Source organism: Argopecten irradians, chromosome 8, assembly GCF_041381155.1.
Source record: "Argopecten irradians isolate NY chromosome 8, Ai_NY, whole genome shotgun sequence".
NCBI classification, from domain to species: domain Eukaryota; kingdom Metazoa; phylum Mollusca; class Bivalvia; order Pectinida; family Pectinidae; genus Argopecten; species Argopecten irradians.
Window position 1 is genome coordinate 25,308,411 of NC_091141.1, and position 14,347 is coordinate 25,322,757.

At 35.7% G+C, this 14,347-nt stretch overlaps 1 protein-coding gene across 3 annotated transcripts in view; it reads left to right on the forward strand.

The window, feature by feature from the left end:
• Positions 1-14,347, forward strand: part of LOC138329955 (synaptojanin-1-like) — a 47,938-nt gene that overhangs the window by 25,333 nt on the left and 8,258 nt on the right. For 2 of the 3 annotated variants that reach the window (XM_069277258.1, XM_069277259.1), the window contains 10 exons: positions 1,586-1,744; positions 2,722-2,881; positions 3,267-3,345; positions 5,118-5,397; positions 7,917-8,085; positions 10,409-10,501; positions 11,405-11,565; positions 12,636-12,756; positions 13,589-13,680; positions 14,053-14,185. In XM_069277258.1, coding sequence (XP_069133359.1) covers positions 1,586-1,744; positions 2,722-2,881; positions 3,267-3,345; positions 5,118-5,397; positions 7,917-8,085; positions 10,409-10,501; positions 11,405-11,565; positions 12,636-12,756; positions 13,589-13,680; positions 14,053-14,185 — 1,447 coding nt within the window. Of the gene's footprint in view, positions 1-1,585; positions 1,745-2,721; positions 2,882-3,266; positions 3,346-5,117; positions 5,398-7,916; positions 8,086-8,807; positions 8,820-10,408; positions 10,502-11,404; positions 11,566-12,635; positions 12,757-13,588; positions 13,681-14,052; positions 14,186-14,347 lie in introns of all 3 variants that reach the window. The other variant, XM_069277260.1, reaches the window with a different exon arrangement.

Consider the following 14,347-nt stretch of genomic DNA (forward strand, 5'->3'; position numbering starts at 1 on the left):
TTTTGTGAAATTGATATGTTGGATAATTGAGATCCAAAAAGTGCTTGCTTTCGAAATTTGGATCTGGTGGTAGAGCATGTTACATAATTATATGAAGATTCAGAAATTAATCAACATAATCAACAGAGTATTACTAACCTTAGTGGAGGTAGCTATGATAAGGGGAGGCATTAATTAATTAATTACAGTTACTTCTACACTAATTATTTTTCATCCTTTTGGTAATGGAAGCAATAATGTTAATGATTGTGTATCTGCATGTACATCAGAATAATCCGGGTATATTTCTCAGTGTACTTAAGAGAGAGAGAGACAGTGAGAGAGACAGAGAGAGAGACAAACAGAGGGAGGGGGAAAGGAGGACTTCTAAATATGTACACGGGTACATGAGTTTGGCTGGTTATTTGAATTTTAGTGATATATGATATGTAGTATATTTATCATGTTAAGCTCTTTAATCTGATAGTCATAATGTAGAATGAAAATTAAATTTTAATTTCTGGTCGTGAAATAGATTGACCTAGTTCTACTGCTATGAGCATATTTTCATACCTCTATAAAAATTAAGGAGGTATGCTATTTAATTTGGGAGAATGTTTGACATTGTCAAACCTTGTTAAGTTTCACTCATCCTAATACTTCCAGGTATTCAAATACAGTTAAACACATTAGTAATCTCAGGGGAGTTTGTTATAGACATAGTTCACTATACACATATTACACACATCTTGTAGGACAAGAAACGAAAATGACAACATAAATTTGTTGTAAGCATGTTTGTATATAAATTTGTTTTACTGTATATAGGCCTTGAGTTTTATGAATACAAATTTACAAAGTTAAACAGCATTTTCATTTACTATATCATTATTAATGTTGATCTCATACTCTGCTTCATATTATACTATTAATTTTACTTTTCATGTCTAAAAGCCTTCTAACTTTTAAAAGCTCATTGTGTACTCTGTTGCAAATTATACAGCTTTAACAGTTCAACAGTATATTAAACTGTAATCTATCAAAGGCTTCTACCTATCACATCAGCTTCCTTAAATTTGAAAATCTGGCTCTGACAAAAGCGGCTGCTGATATTAATATTTTAACTGAGCTGTAAATATAAGATACCATATATCTGGTTATTTTAGTGGAGATGTTATTTTAGCAGCAGGTTGGGGATGTTATTTTAGCAGTGGGGAAATTTTTTAGTGATTATTTTTGCAGGAATGCTATTTTAGCAGAGCAGCAGGGATGCTTTTTTAGCAGGGATGTTATTTTAGCAGGGATGCCATTTTTAGGAGGGATGTTATTTCAAGAGGGATGCTATTTTAGCAGGGATTTTATTTTTTAGCGGGGGTGTTATATTTGCGATTCAGCAGGACATTGCCATGATTGCAAAAATTTGACCCGCGAAATATTAACATAATGTGAAATAAATTTGCAGAACTTAAACTACTAAAATTGCATTGTCTCATTTTTAGCTGAAATCACAGAAATTTTATCCCGCAAAAATAGCCAGCTATATGGTAGTTCATACAACTATGAATGCAATGAAATGTTATACAATGTATCTGTGTGTGACTTACAGGGGAAGACAATCTCGTCACATGACTATCTGTTCTGGTGCGGTGACTTTAACTACAGGATAGACCTAGGCAACGAGGAGGTGAAGAAACTGGTGGAGGATCACAACTGGGGTGCCCTCATGGAGTTTGATCAACTTAACATACAGAGAAAAGAGGGCAAGGTCAGTATGAGGGTATATATATTCATGCTGAGGATTTCAAGGAAATTTTTGGGTAAAATCAGTTTCAGCACATGGCAAATTTGGGAGCATGAAAAGAAAGAGCAATTTTAGGACAAAGGACTATTTATGATTTTGGCCCTTTTTGGCCCCAAAATTCATCAAATTTTCTAAAATGTTATTTAGTATTTAAGTTATTGGATTTGACATATTTTGTACATCCCTAATTTAACTGTTATGATAGTTTTCTAATTTTGCAGCTTCAATAGCCTTGTTCACCACTCGAAATTAGGTCATGTTTTGCTAAGTTTTTGTTTGAGAAACCATAGAGCGCATCCTTGAGCAAACTTTACAGTTCTCCTAAACAGGTATTGGGAGTGCATAAATATATTCTCATTAAATATTAAGTTTGTTCAAGATGTGCTTTCAGAGACAAAAAATGTCCAAAATTGGCAAAATTTTCACATTTTCATAATTTATGCATATTTTTGAATGGTTACCATGGCAAGTACAGCTGCAAAATTAGAAAAGAGTCATTATAGTTGAATCAGGGATGTACTAGATATTTGAAATACAACAAATTAATCACAAAATAATAGTTTAGGAAATTTGATGGAATTGGGGTGCCAAAAAAGGCCCAAACCATACATAGTCCTTTAAAATACTTTTACCAAATAACTGTAACAACTTACATTTCAAAGAATCTCGTGTCAAAATTTATAGCGAAAATTCAGCCGATCCGGAGAACGCCATTTTGTCAGGCAATTTCTTAAACCTGTACGTCATCATGTTATTTTTGCTGATATCACTTTATTGTTTCTGTCATGATGTCACAATGCATAACCTGGCCGGCATTAATGAAGGTCGTTCAAGGTCGTATTACACAAGTGACATATTCAAAAATATTAGGCGGATTATGTGATATAAGAACAATGTTATATAAAACAGCAATGACATCCTATGTATTCATTGTGTTTCAGGCATTTGCTGGTTTCCAGGAGGGTCGGACTGATTTCGCTCCAACCTATAAATATGACCTGTTTTGTGATGATTATGACACAAGTGAAAAAAACAGGACGCCTGCTTGGACTGATCGGGTTGTATGGCGCCGTAAACCCCTCATCAGACATAATACTCAATGTAAGTGGCACTTTTATGGCACTGTGAATCTTTTCTTTTACTTTAAGGAGGATATTTATGAATAACATGAGCAAAACTAAGGCTTTGAAGAAAATGGAAAGGTTTTCGTAGCACTATTTTCATATAAGTTATCAGCAAGGGTTAGACAAAGTACATGGCATCATCAATGATAAAGTCTTGTGTTTGCCAGCCTAAATCATACATTGAGATATCCCTAACCACATTATAGACCCATGTAAGATGCTATTTCAAACAACTTATTTCATGTTTTCTATTTTTTCAAATGCTTGACACTTTAATGTTAAGTAACTATACGCAGGTTTAAATATTTCAAATAAAAAATTCATCTATTTGATTGGTAAATGATCATGAGTTGATGTTTTAGTGACAGAGCCGGCGGAAAAGTGGAATCAGGGAAGACTACTCTTGTATGACAGAGCAGAACTGCGAACCTCAGACCATAGGTAGGTAATTACCGTAAGAACGATGTCATTAGATAGGTAGGTGGTCACCATTAGAACGATATCATTAGAATCGTTCAACAATGTTAGTACAGTAAAACCTATCTTACTGATCACCTGTTTTATTGGACCATTTACTTGGGGCCCCATAAGGCCGATTTCAATACAATTAGACGTTTGTACAAAGGTCTCTTGGCGATTAACCCTTTACCACATGTAAGCGCCTTTGGACGCCTTTATCCCTTGCCCCATGTAAGCGACTTTGGACGCCCCCGCACCATCTCAATGTAAGCGCCTCTGGACGCCCGTTCACAATCTCAATGCAAGAGACTCTGGACGCCATTTTGACTATCAATGTTTTGCTAGCTTCGAATCATGTGATAAAAGCGCCACCTGTGTTCAGACTTTACAATTTAATTATAGACGTGACCAAATTTCTAACCAATCAAAATCGGCACAGTGTTACTGTATAAAACTCTGAATAAATTCACCGAGAAAATCACACATGTGTTTACTGCTACACTCATGTTACCGGGGACGCCATCATGCTTCTGTTGTTGATATTACGGCAGATATTTGTAATTATCAGTACAATGTCATGATATTTTGAATATCACAGACCTAAAAGCATATAATCTGACAGTGATTTAGACAATGTTTTATTCAATTTGACCGATTGAAAATCTGACGGTCATGAAGAACGGCGAGGTCCCATACTATAGCCACTACCTGACGCCTTGTTGGAATGGACTGGCAAGTTTACAGCCGTGAGTGTTGATAATTTTGTTAGAAACTTGTTGTCAAAACTTCAATAAACCTTTAATATACTTCATTTAAAGTTGATAGATTATTTTCGTGCATTTTTCAACGGCAAATAATGTTCAAACATCCCACAACAAACACACTATTCGGAACGATAGAAAGTGAAAGTAGCGGTGAACGGGTCGTGAACCGGCACGGACAAAGCAGAAATAACAGTGTTTTTCAGAGCAAATATATTGACTGAGCCATGATTTAGATATATATTAGTTTGTTTACGATATTTCAAGTAATTTGTGCAAATTTTTTTCTAAAAGTTACAAAAAATCTGCAATATATTTAGTATTTCCGACAGAGAAAATCAACCATTTTCTGACTTGTAAATGTTTTTAATAATTTTGAAGTCTTCATATCAAATAATATTTGGAAATGATAGCATCACTGTATAGTTTGATTCATTTTGAAGCAACTTTATTACCAAAACATTTCTCAAAAATAAACATGAAAATAAGTAAATCCAACTTTAATAACGTATTATCAATCCAGAATGAAAACTTCAAAAAGTGCCATTGAGATGGTGCATACACTTGACAGATGTTGCAACAATGTTCCTCATGGAAGGCTGGTGATGCAGTCTTCTAGTTTGCATGTGGTAAAGGGTTAAGACCATATTTTTTCTTTACGCTTCAGATGGTCTGTATAGACAGATTTGACTGTATATACTGATATCAAACTGTTATAGTTTCACTCATTTGTGTGCATGTCTTCACCATTTTATTAGTAAAATTTCTCCTGCAGTTTTCTGTCCTTACTTTGTAAATTTTCTTTTATATTAATCATTGAGACTTGTTTCCCACATCAGGTCTGTAAATATAAACTCATTTCTAAAGTGATCTTTTGGCGACACGTTAAAGCTCTGTAATTTCCTCTATCTCTACAAAGACTTATGATTGTGTAAAAATGTATGGACTGTTTGCTTTTGAGAATGAGAAAAGTCTTCCTGCATCTTTCCTCAGACCTGTACTAGCATTGCTAGACATTGATATCCTGGAGGTCAAAGAGGACAAAAAAGCACAGGTGTTCAGAGAGGTCATTAGTCAACAGGGTCCGTCTGACGGCACTGTCATCGTATCAACAGCAGATGGGGAGTTTGATGACGATATGGTGGACACAGTCGTCGAGACGTTTACTGAACTAGGGGACATAACTCTAGTGCGATTTGTGGAGGAAGATATGTGGCTGATATTTCGACATGGACAAAGTGCTGTGGCAGCCCTAAATTACAACCAACAACAGGTAGGGTTTACTATATAGAAAGTAGAGAACATTGAGTTGTACCCTATAGAGGTATGGCCATTTGTTTATCTCAGAACTCCTACACAACCTCCAAGATTATTGATGGATGTTGATAATCTGTGTAACAATGTTTGTCCTGGTGGCTTCATTCTGTTTATTTCTGTGTTATTAGCCCACCATCATCAGATGGTGGGCTATTCAAATCGCCCTGCGTCCGTGGTCCGCCGTTCGCCGTCCGTCGTCCGTCCGTAAACAATGCTTGTTATCATTATTTCTTAAAAACTGCTGCAGGGATTTTGTTCAAACTTCACATGGAGGGTCCCCTTGGTCCATATTTGTGCCATACAGATTTTGAGGCTGATTGGGAAAACAAGATGGCCGCCAGGCAGCCATCTTTGATTTTGGCAGTTGGAAGTTTGTTATCGATATTTCTTGAGAACTACTAAAGGGATTTTGTTCAAACTTCACATGGAGGTTACCCTTGGTCCTTAGTTGTGCCATACAGATTTTGAGGCTGATTGGGAAAACAAGATGGCCGCCAGGCAGCCATCTTTGATTTTGGCAGTTGAAGTTTGTTATCGATATTTCTTGAGAACTACTAAAGGGATTTTGTTCAAACTTCACATGGAGAGTACCCTTGGTCTTTAGTTGTGCCATACAGATTTTGAGGCTGATCGGAAAAACAAGATGGCCGCCAGGCAGCCATCTTTGATTTTGGCAGTTGAAGTTTGTTATCGATATTTCTTGAGAACTACTGAAGGAATTTTGTTCAAACTTCACATGGAGGTTACCCTTTATCCCTATTTGTGCCATACAGATTTTGAGGCTGATAGGAAAAACAAGATGGCCGCCAGGCGGCCATCTTGGATTTTGACAGTTAAGGTTTGATATTCCTATTTCTCAAAAAGTGCTGAAGGTATCTTTCTCAAATTTCATATGTAGGTTCCCCTAGGGCCCTTGTTGTGCATATTGCATTTTTGGACCAATCGGTGAACAAGATGGCCGCCAGGCCGCCATCTTGGATTTTGATAGTTAAAGTTTGTTATGGCTATTTCTCAGATAGTACTGAAGGGATCTGTCTCAAATTTCATATGTAGGTTCCCCTAGGGACCTAGTTGTGCATATTGCATTTTGGGACCGATCGCTCAACAAGATGGCCGCCAGGCAGCCATCTTGGATTTTGTTATTCAAAGTTTGTTATCGCTATTTCTCAGAAAGTACTGAAGAGATCTGTCTCAAAATTCATATGTAGGTTCTCCTAGGGCCCTAGTTGTGCATATTGTGATTTGGGACCGATCGGTCAACAAGATTGCTGCCAGGCAGCCATCTTGGGTTTTTATATTCAAAGTTTGTTATCGCTATTTCTCAGAAAGTGTTGAATGGATCTTTCTCAAGTTTCACATGTAGGTTCCCCTAGGGCCGTAGTTGTGCATATTGTGATTTGGGACCGATTGATCAACAAGATGGCCGCCAAGGAGTCATCTTGGATTTTGATAGTTGAAGTTTGTTACCGCTATTTCTCAAAAGGTACTGAAGCGATCTGTCTCAAATTTTATATGTAGTATGTTTGAAAAAGTTTAAAAAGTAGAGAAAAGATCCATCTTTCCTTTATCAGATATAGATCATTCTTTGGTGGGCGCCAAGATCCCTCTGGGATCTCTTGTTGTACCTAATCTGGTATATCAATTCAAGAGGTAATCTAGGCAACAGATTTACAATATATTTACATTTCCACTGTAACTAAACTAGATATCTACCAAATGCAGTGTTGCTGTTGTTGTCTGACTGCCAGCCACTAATTTTATTACAATTGTGACTTCACAGTTGTCAAGCCAGTGATCACAGGAGATATCTATTGAAAAGGATGTTCAGTCCTTGACAATAATGACATTTTTATAAAGTATAGGTCCAAGATAATGTAAAAACATGTAAAAACATTTTTCATCCAAAATACTGTAAATAGCCAGATATTAGTGGCAATCTGAATTTAGTCATTTTGTGTTTCCAGAAAATTTGCTGTAAAATGTTGCAGAGATTGACTTTGTGTATGTTGATGGTATAGAAGTTATAAACTAAATTGATAAGTTTAGTTCTAATTCCGCCTAGTGTTAGCCATGCTAGACTCATACTGCCCATCCTATCCTGTCCACACTGTCTTGCCCATCCTGTCCTGCCTACCCGTCCTGCCCTGCACTCCCCATCCAGTCTGTCCTGCCCACTCTGTCCTGCCCACACTGTCTTGCCCACCCTGTCTTGTCCTAACCGTCCTGCCTTCTGCCCTCCCCTCACTGCCCTCCCCATCCTGCCCACCCTGCTCTGCCTTCCTTGTCCTGTCTGTTCTGATTTACATAGATAAACAGGCAATAGTATCTTTAAATACATATAAGCTGAACTATGAGTGCCCCAAAATTAGTATGTTTGAAGTAATTATAATTTTGTTTGATGCTATCTTTTAGTTTATCTCAGGTAGAAATCTTTAAACCTGTTTTTGATCATGTAAATTGGAATTTGACATTCAGATTGGTGGAAAGGCGATCACTGTCAGGCTTAAAACAACTAACTGGCAGGTCCAGATAGAACAGGAAATGGCACTTTGTGCCTCAAACAGTGGCGCCCTCTTCAATACCACGACCAACAGTCTCCTTGGTGAGGACTTTAACCTCGCCGGCATGGACTTCGACTCAGAAGGTGAGGTTTTCATGGTTTTTGTGTCTTGTGTTTATTAACTGACTCATAATGAAGGAGGAAACATTTGGATATTGTTATTAAGATGAAGTCTTTATGAGAGCATTGTATCAATTTATACAAGCATATACAGATTTAAATGTCAATATTTTGAAGTTGATATTCATTCAAGGTATTATGTTAAAAGAAAAAATAAACTGATGAAAGTAAATTAAAATATTATTTTGAAAAAAAAATATGTCTGTTTAGGGTTACCCGACCGACCCTAATTTTTTACCCCGACCCTATTTTTTTTCTGTACCTAAAAGATACTCCTATTAATAGTTTTACTCTAGACCAATCTGAGCTGTTAATACCTTCTTTCTTAGTCTAAAGAGTCGATGTGAAAGACATAAATGTTTAATAATTTTATTGATAAATAGGAGCCATATATATATATCTGTTTAGTAAACCGCTCATTGTTGCATCTGAACTTGACAAAAAAATTTTTTAAAAATCCCTACCTACCGACCATATTTTTTTGCCAATGTAACCCTAAACAGGCATATTGTTTTTTGGCCTTAACCTTTTGAAACCATGTAAATAAAACTAGTATCAAATTGGCCTCCACATATATATTAATAAGTTGTAATGAAATAAAAGTACAAAAAGAATACAATTCAAAGTTTAATGTTGATATATCAAAGTCTTTAAAACTTTTGTCTTGTTTTTTTTTTCTGTATAAGGTCTTCAGCTTGGTAATGTTTATTTTGAATCCAAAACTAACAACAAAACCCATATAATTTACAAACTCTCCTGCCTTTACTGTGTTTTGGGACAACTGACAGTTCTTTGTCAATTTCTGACTAAATGAAAAGCTTTTTGTTTATTTTCTATCATTGCCACGCTGTCTGTACATCTTCTTTATACAATAAATCTGTTTCTGTATGTTTTCTGAACAAGAGACAGTAATTCTAACACAGTAGTATCCTGTTGATATTGCCTATCTTCTGTTAGTATTTCCTGTCTTCTCAATAATTTCAAATATTTTTGAAGATCACATAACCATCTTGTGCCGTCCTTGATTGAGCCATCAGCTACTACAAGATTCCTCCTTAAAACGATAGCCATTGTTCACAGTGTGATAAACAATGTAAACACAAACGTAAACACACGATCTTGACACCAGTTTCTCTAAACATTTTTTTCTGCTTTAAGGATGAACATATTTTCAACATATAGTCTATTCCAGATCAACTATTTAACGCCATGATAAGTACACACCAAATAATGTATTCAATAATCTGAAACAAGAGATATTATTCTTGAAAATCATTTGTATTTAATAAATATTGCTTAATATTTTTTATGACTGATGTGCACAGATATGTTACTGTTTTATAAGGCTGCAGTGATGATCATTCAATTATAAACAATTATTGTCTCTTTATTCTTAGTCATACAATTTTTCCCAATTAAAAAAAAAGATTGCAGGGAAGTCTCTCAAAATTACCTCTGTATATTTGGGATAACCTTGAATAATAAGAGTTGGGTTTTTTTCTGCCACGGTGTTGATGCTACAGACTCCTAATTCTCAAAATAGATAAATAAATAAATTAGTCAAAATATTTTGACATAAGTTACATATTATTAAGGAGTTGACTAAAAAAAAAGTTTTGCCTTGAAACACCATTTTGATAAACCCCCTTACTATCTTTAGGACTCTACAATTGAATAATTAGATATTTACTCTGTTATCATCAACTTTCAGGATACATACCAAAGATATACCATTTTGCCGATCACTTGCAGTTCAAAATGTTCAAAAATTCAAACATAAATCTAGAAAATTAAATTAAAGCAAATTAAAATTTCATACTTTGGCTTCAAAGGGACATATAATATATTATTCAACAAATTCTTTATATTTCACAGATCAAACATTTGCGACCATGGTGTTGATCAGCGAAATCACGAAAATATAGACCCCACTGAAAATATCTGTCTATACTGTATTCCGTCTTTGCATATTAAAGAGTTACCTTTCCTTGCAGGTAAGTATTGATTGTGACATCATGTGTTTGTGAGCATAACGTCATACGTTTCGGGGGAAACAATGTTAATTGCGCTCACAAAATAATGACGTTACAATCGATACTTCCCCGCAAGGGAGCTAACTCTGTAATATGCAAAGACAGAATAGTATTGATGTGGGGATATATATCAGCCAGTGGCATTTTCACACGGAGGCTTTGATATCTGCTTTATATTTACCACTAACAATGTACTTGCCATACTCCACTATGAATATGTCATGTATTGCTTTTGCTCTGTTCTGCATGTTTAGATGATGATGATGACGACGATACAGCCAAGGAAACTGCCCTTACTGTTCCGATTCTACCCACTCTTTCTGGATCTATCTCTCCAACAGGTTCTGGTAATAAACTGTTTTCTGTATGAAAGCTTCAGAAAAACTAAAAACATTAAGTCCAAAAAATCACCTGAAGTTATTTACGTGTTCTGTTTTTAGATGCATGATTATACTAAAGGGGTCAGGAATCAAACATAGGCTGTACGACTACTGATCTCTCTTTAATAATGACCATTGAAGTTGATCGTTATAAGAAATATCTATTTTCATCTGCTAGTTTCCATTTGTACTAATAGTAAGTCATGTCCACTACATGTATATGGAAATGACCAATACTTGTTGTCAAGCCTTCCTCAACTATCATTCGTGTCAACATTTGTGTTAAAGTCCACTTTTACCAAAGTTAATCACATCCAATTTAACTGTAATTTGGCCAAGTCACTCCTGGCATCAGGCAAATTACGGACAAATGAAGAAAAAATCTATACTGGTTCTGAACATATTTTTGGGCTAAAATCCCAGAATTTAGGGAATTTGTGTTAAAGTTTGATAAAGTTTATGGTATCCATTTTATTTGAAATTTGATGGTGTGGCTTTTTGACTTTGTCATTATTTAAAGCAGTTCAGATATTTTTGGGGCTGAAAACTTAAATTTTAGTTGATTTTGAGAACTAGTGTGAATCAATTCCAATAGTACGAAAACTTGATCAAGACACACATCGTATCCATCAGAACACAGAATTTGTCACACAGATTATTTATGGGCATGGTCGGGAGCATGCGATCAGTTCCAACGAATGGGAATGGGTGTTATTCAAGGAATGTGAGTTCGAGTTAGAGGGATTATACTGTATTTAAAACTGCTAAAATTTAATATCAACGATTTTAGTCAAAATCGCAAAAATGTTGATTTGCAAAAATATGCCCTTTCAAAAATGTATTAGTCATACAAAGATATTTTGTTCTTAGGTAGAAACAGTCCAGCCCTATCAGATGACGGTTTACTTGATGCACCGACTCGACCTCCAGCCCCAGAGAGACCTAAGCCCATGACAACACGCCCTGCTGAACCCAGCAATCTGATAGTGCCAGAGACTGAAATCAAAGTACGAGGCTCTCACTCTCCAGAGGTATGTCATAGTGTTATCTGATGTTCCGTCAGTCTCGGTTTGTAAAATAAAAAAGGCTTTATAATATTCTAGTTTACTGTAAAACAACTGCTTTCATGGTTATTAAATTTTGCTATTTCCATTTTAAAACAAGTTGGATAGAATTTTCATCAATATAAATTATTTAGATGCTTTTTCGCAGAGATGAACTTTTGTGAATTGATTTGGATCGTGAAATTCACAAGAGTTAATTGTACGCGAGATAAAGTTGGTTTACAGTTAGTGTTTCATTGTGTTTCTCCTACTACCAAGTAGATTTCAGTGTTTTTTAACCTGAGGTTCAGTATAACAATGATGAAGGCCCTTCATCAGTGATGGAGCCCAGATATAATAGCTGTCTATTTCTCCGTTCGCTAATGATCACAGATTCCCTCACAAACGATATACATTGTAGGTCTATTGAGTATTGACATTGAAAATTGAAATTGCTGCTGATATGTAAATGTTAAATAGGGGTTTGAAATTTCCCTGCAATATCACAAATATAATACATGCCCTGGGAGGCCTGTAAAGTAGTTAAAAGTTCTCAGGGATGTTGTGTTTTGAAAAGGTCTGGAAATCTAACAAGGTCAATATTCCATCTTAAGAAAAACATTGATCGCCAACACGGTCTCTAAAGAGATAGAAATTTAAAAATTGTCTGATTTCAATGGCATGTATCTATCATTTTTTATTAACATTTACATTTAAATGTGAGCATATAATGGTTGCTCTCACTCCTAAAAAGATAAAACTATGGCTTTATCTCCGGGTACTCTAGGTTTTCTGGACCTTGTAATGAATTAATCTTGCACATCTTTTAAATGCTCACACTGCTAATATAACATTAAACACTAATATTAAACCCAATCAGTGCCTGGTGGTATGACATTTTCAGTACATTACCGGTATATGTGACTAGTCAAAATATTTGCATCATTTACCTGGTGGAAATTTTGTTGCTATTTTCCCAACGATATCTATTTTTTTGTTGACACATTATAAAATTTCAATAATTTGTTTTATGATATTTTTTTTTCTTTTTTTACCAGACAAAGAGAAAGGTTCCACCTCAGCGACCTTCTGCTCCACCCATCAAACCACCGCCACCACAGCGACCAGCTGGAGGTTTTCCTAAACCTGGAGCAGGGACCAACACTACCGTAGCCACCGGTAATTATGTAATTCTACTGATGTAGTACTCAGTGTATTGGAGTCAGTGTATATATATAGTGCAGAGGCATTAAGTCCTGTTGAATATATCAAACTTCAAAAAGTACTTTTCAAATGTTCAAATAAAGCATGGATGCTAAACACATATTTGTAGCACTCATTATGATGATTTTCTGCAAAGCTCTAGCATCTGTATAGGCCATAGATTCCATAGGGAGATAGTTTAATACTTATTTTTATATTATTAATCGTTTTTAATATTGTTTAAGTTAGACTGGGCAAACCTTTTATCAAGATGGTATACTCCACAAGATAGAACAGCCATTTTAATCATAATAATGGTCACGTTTTGGGTGTCAGTTATAACATCGTAGACTTCAATTTGGTTTCTTTAGTTTAAATAGTAGAAGTGGCAAGTGAATGTTAATGTACAAATTTATATTGCAATGAAATAAAGAAATACTCAGACCCATCCTTGATATTGTGCTTTATTAGTACAATTGAAATCTACTTGCTGTCCATCCTTCAGTAAAATACAAACCTATTGTCCAGTTAGCAACAAAGGCTAAATTACATAAGTTATAAGATGGGGGTCACCCTGGCTGATTTGGTGAGGTACAAAAGTTAGGTCTTGTGTTCATCAAGGCCATTATGCAGCATTAGATACACCACACCCAGGAATTTAACATAAACACTTCTGAGATGCTATACCAGTTGTTTTGGTGTGAGAATGATGTTTTTTCTTCTGGAAAGGTCATAACTTTTCTTAAATATAACCTGGGTCCTGGGGCTTGAAAGATCTTTCAATGGAAAAGTTAATCTTTTGTTACAGATCAGGTACCTAAAAAGGCACACCCAGTACGACAACCGTTGGGGTCACGAACCATCAACCAAATAAAATCAAACAAGAAAGCTGCTAACAAGGTAGGCACATGATGAAGTGAAAGCTACATTTTCCCCGCAAAAAAAGTTAGGCGGGAGGGTTATACTGAAATTGGGTTGTCTGTCTGTAGACACAACTTTGTCCAGCAAACTCCTCCTAAACTACTTGACAGATTTTGATAAAATTTGGTACACAGAACCCTGACATAAAGAGGAATTGAGTAAACTATATAGGGTTCTGCAATGTCTCCTATTAATGAAGTTATTACTAAATTTGTGCAGCGGGGGTTTATTATTTGTCCACTCTGGCGACAGTTCTAGTTTTGGTCTTATAGTAATTTCTGGTGTCTGCTTCTTTTGAATACAAATTATAAAAAACTACCAATATTAAAATGAAAATCTTATTTTCTTCAGATATCTCGGATCAGTCTTCCAACCAATGTCCAACACCATACACACGCCTCGAGTGTTGGGGAGGCTGAAGCATTGATAGAACAGCTGATGTCGGCTGGTAATCCTACCTTGTTACCCTCTCCAATCAAACCAGGTAAGTGAGGATCTCAATCACTTTTATCTCAGACTTCAACACAGGGTCTTTAGAACCTTTGACGTTCTTCATGTTACTTCATAAACAGTGGAAAGAAAAGTTTGAGTTGTCTCTTTTATCCTGCAATTGCACCACATACTGACGAATATCTACTGCCAGATA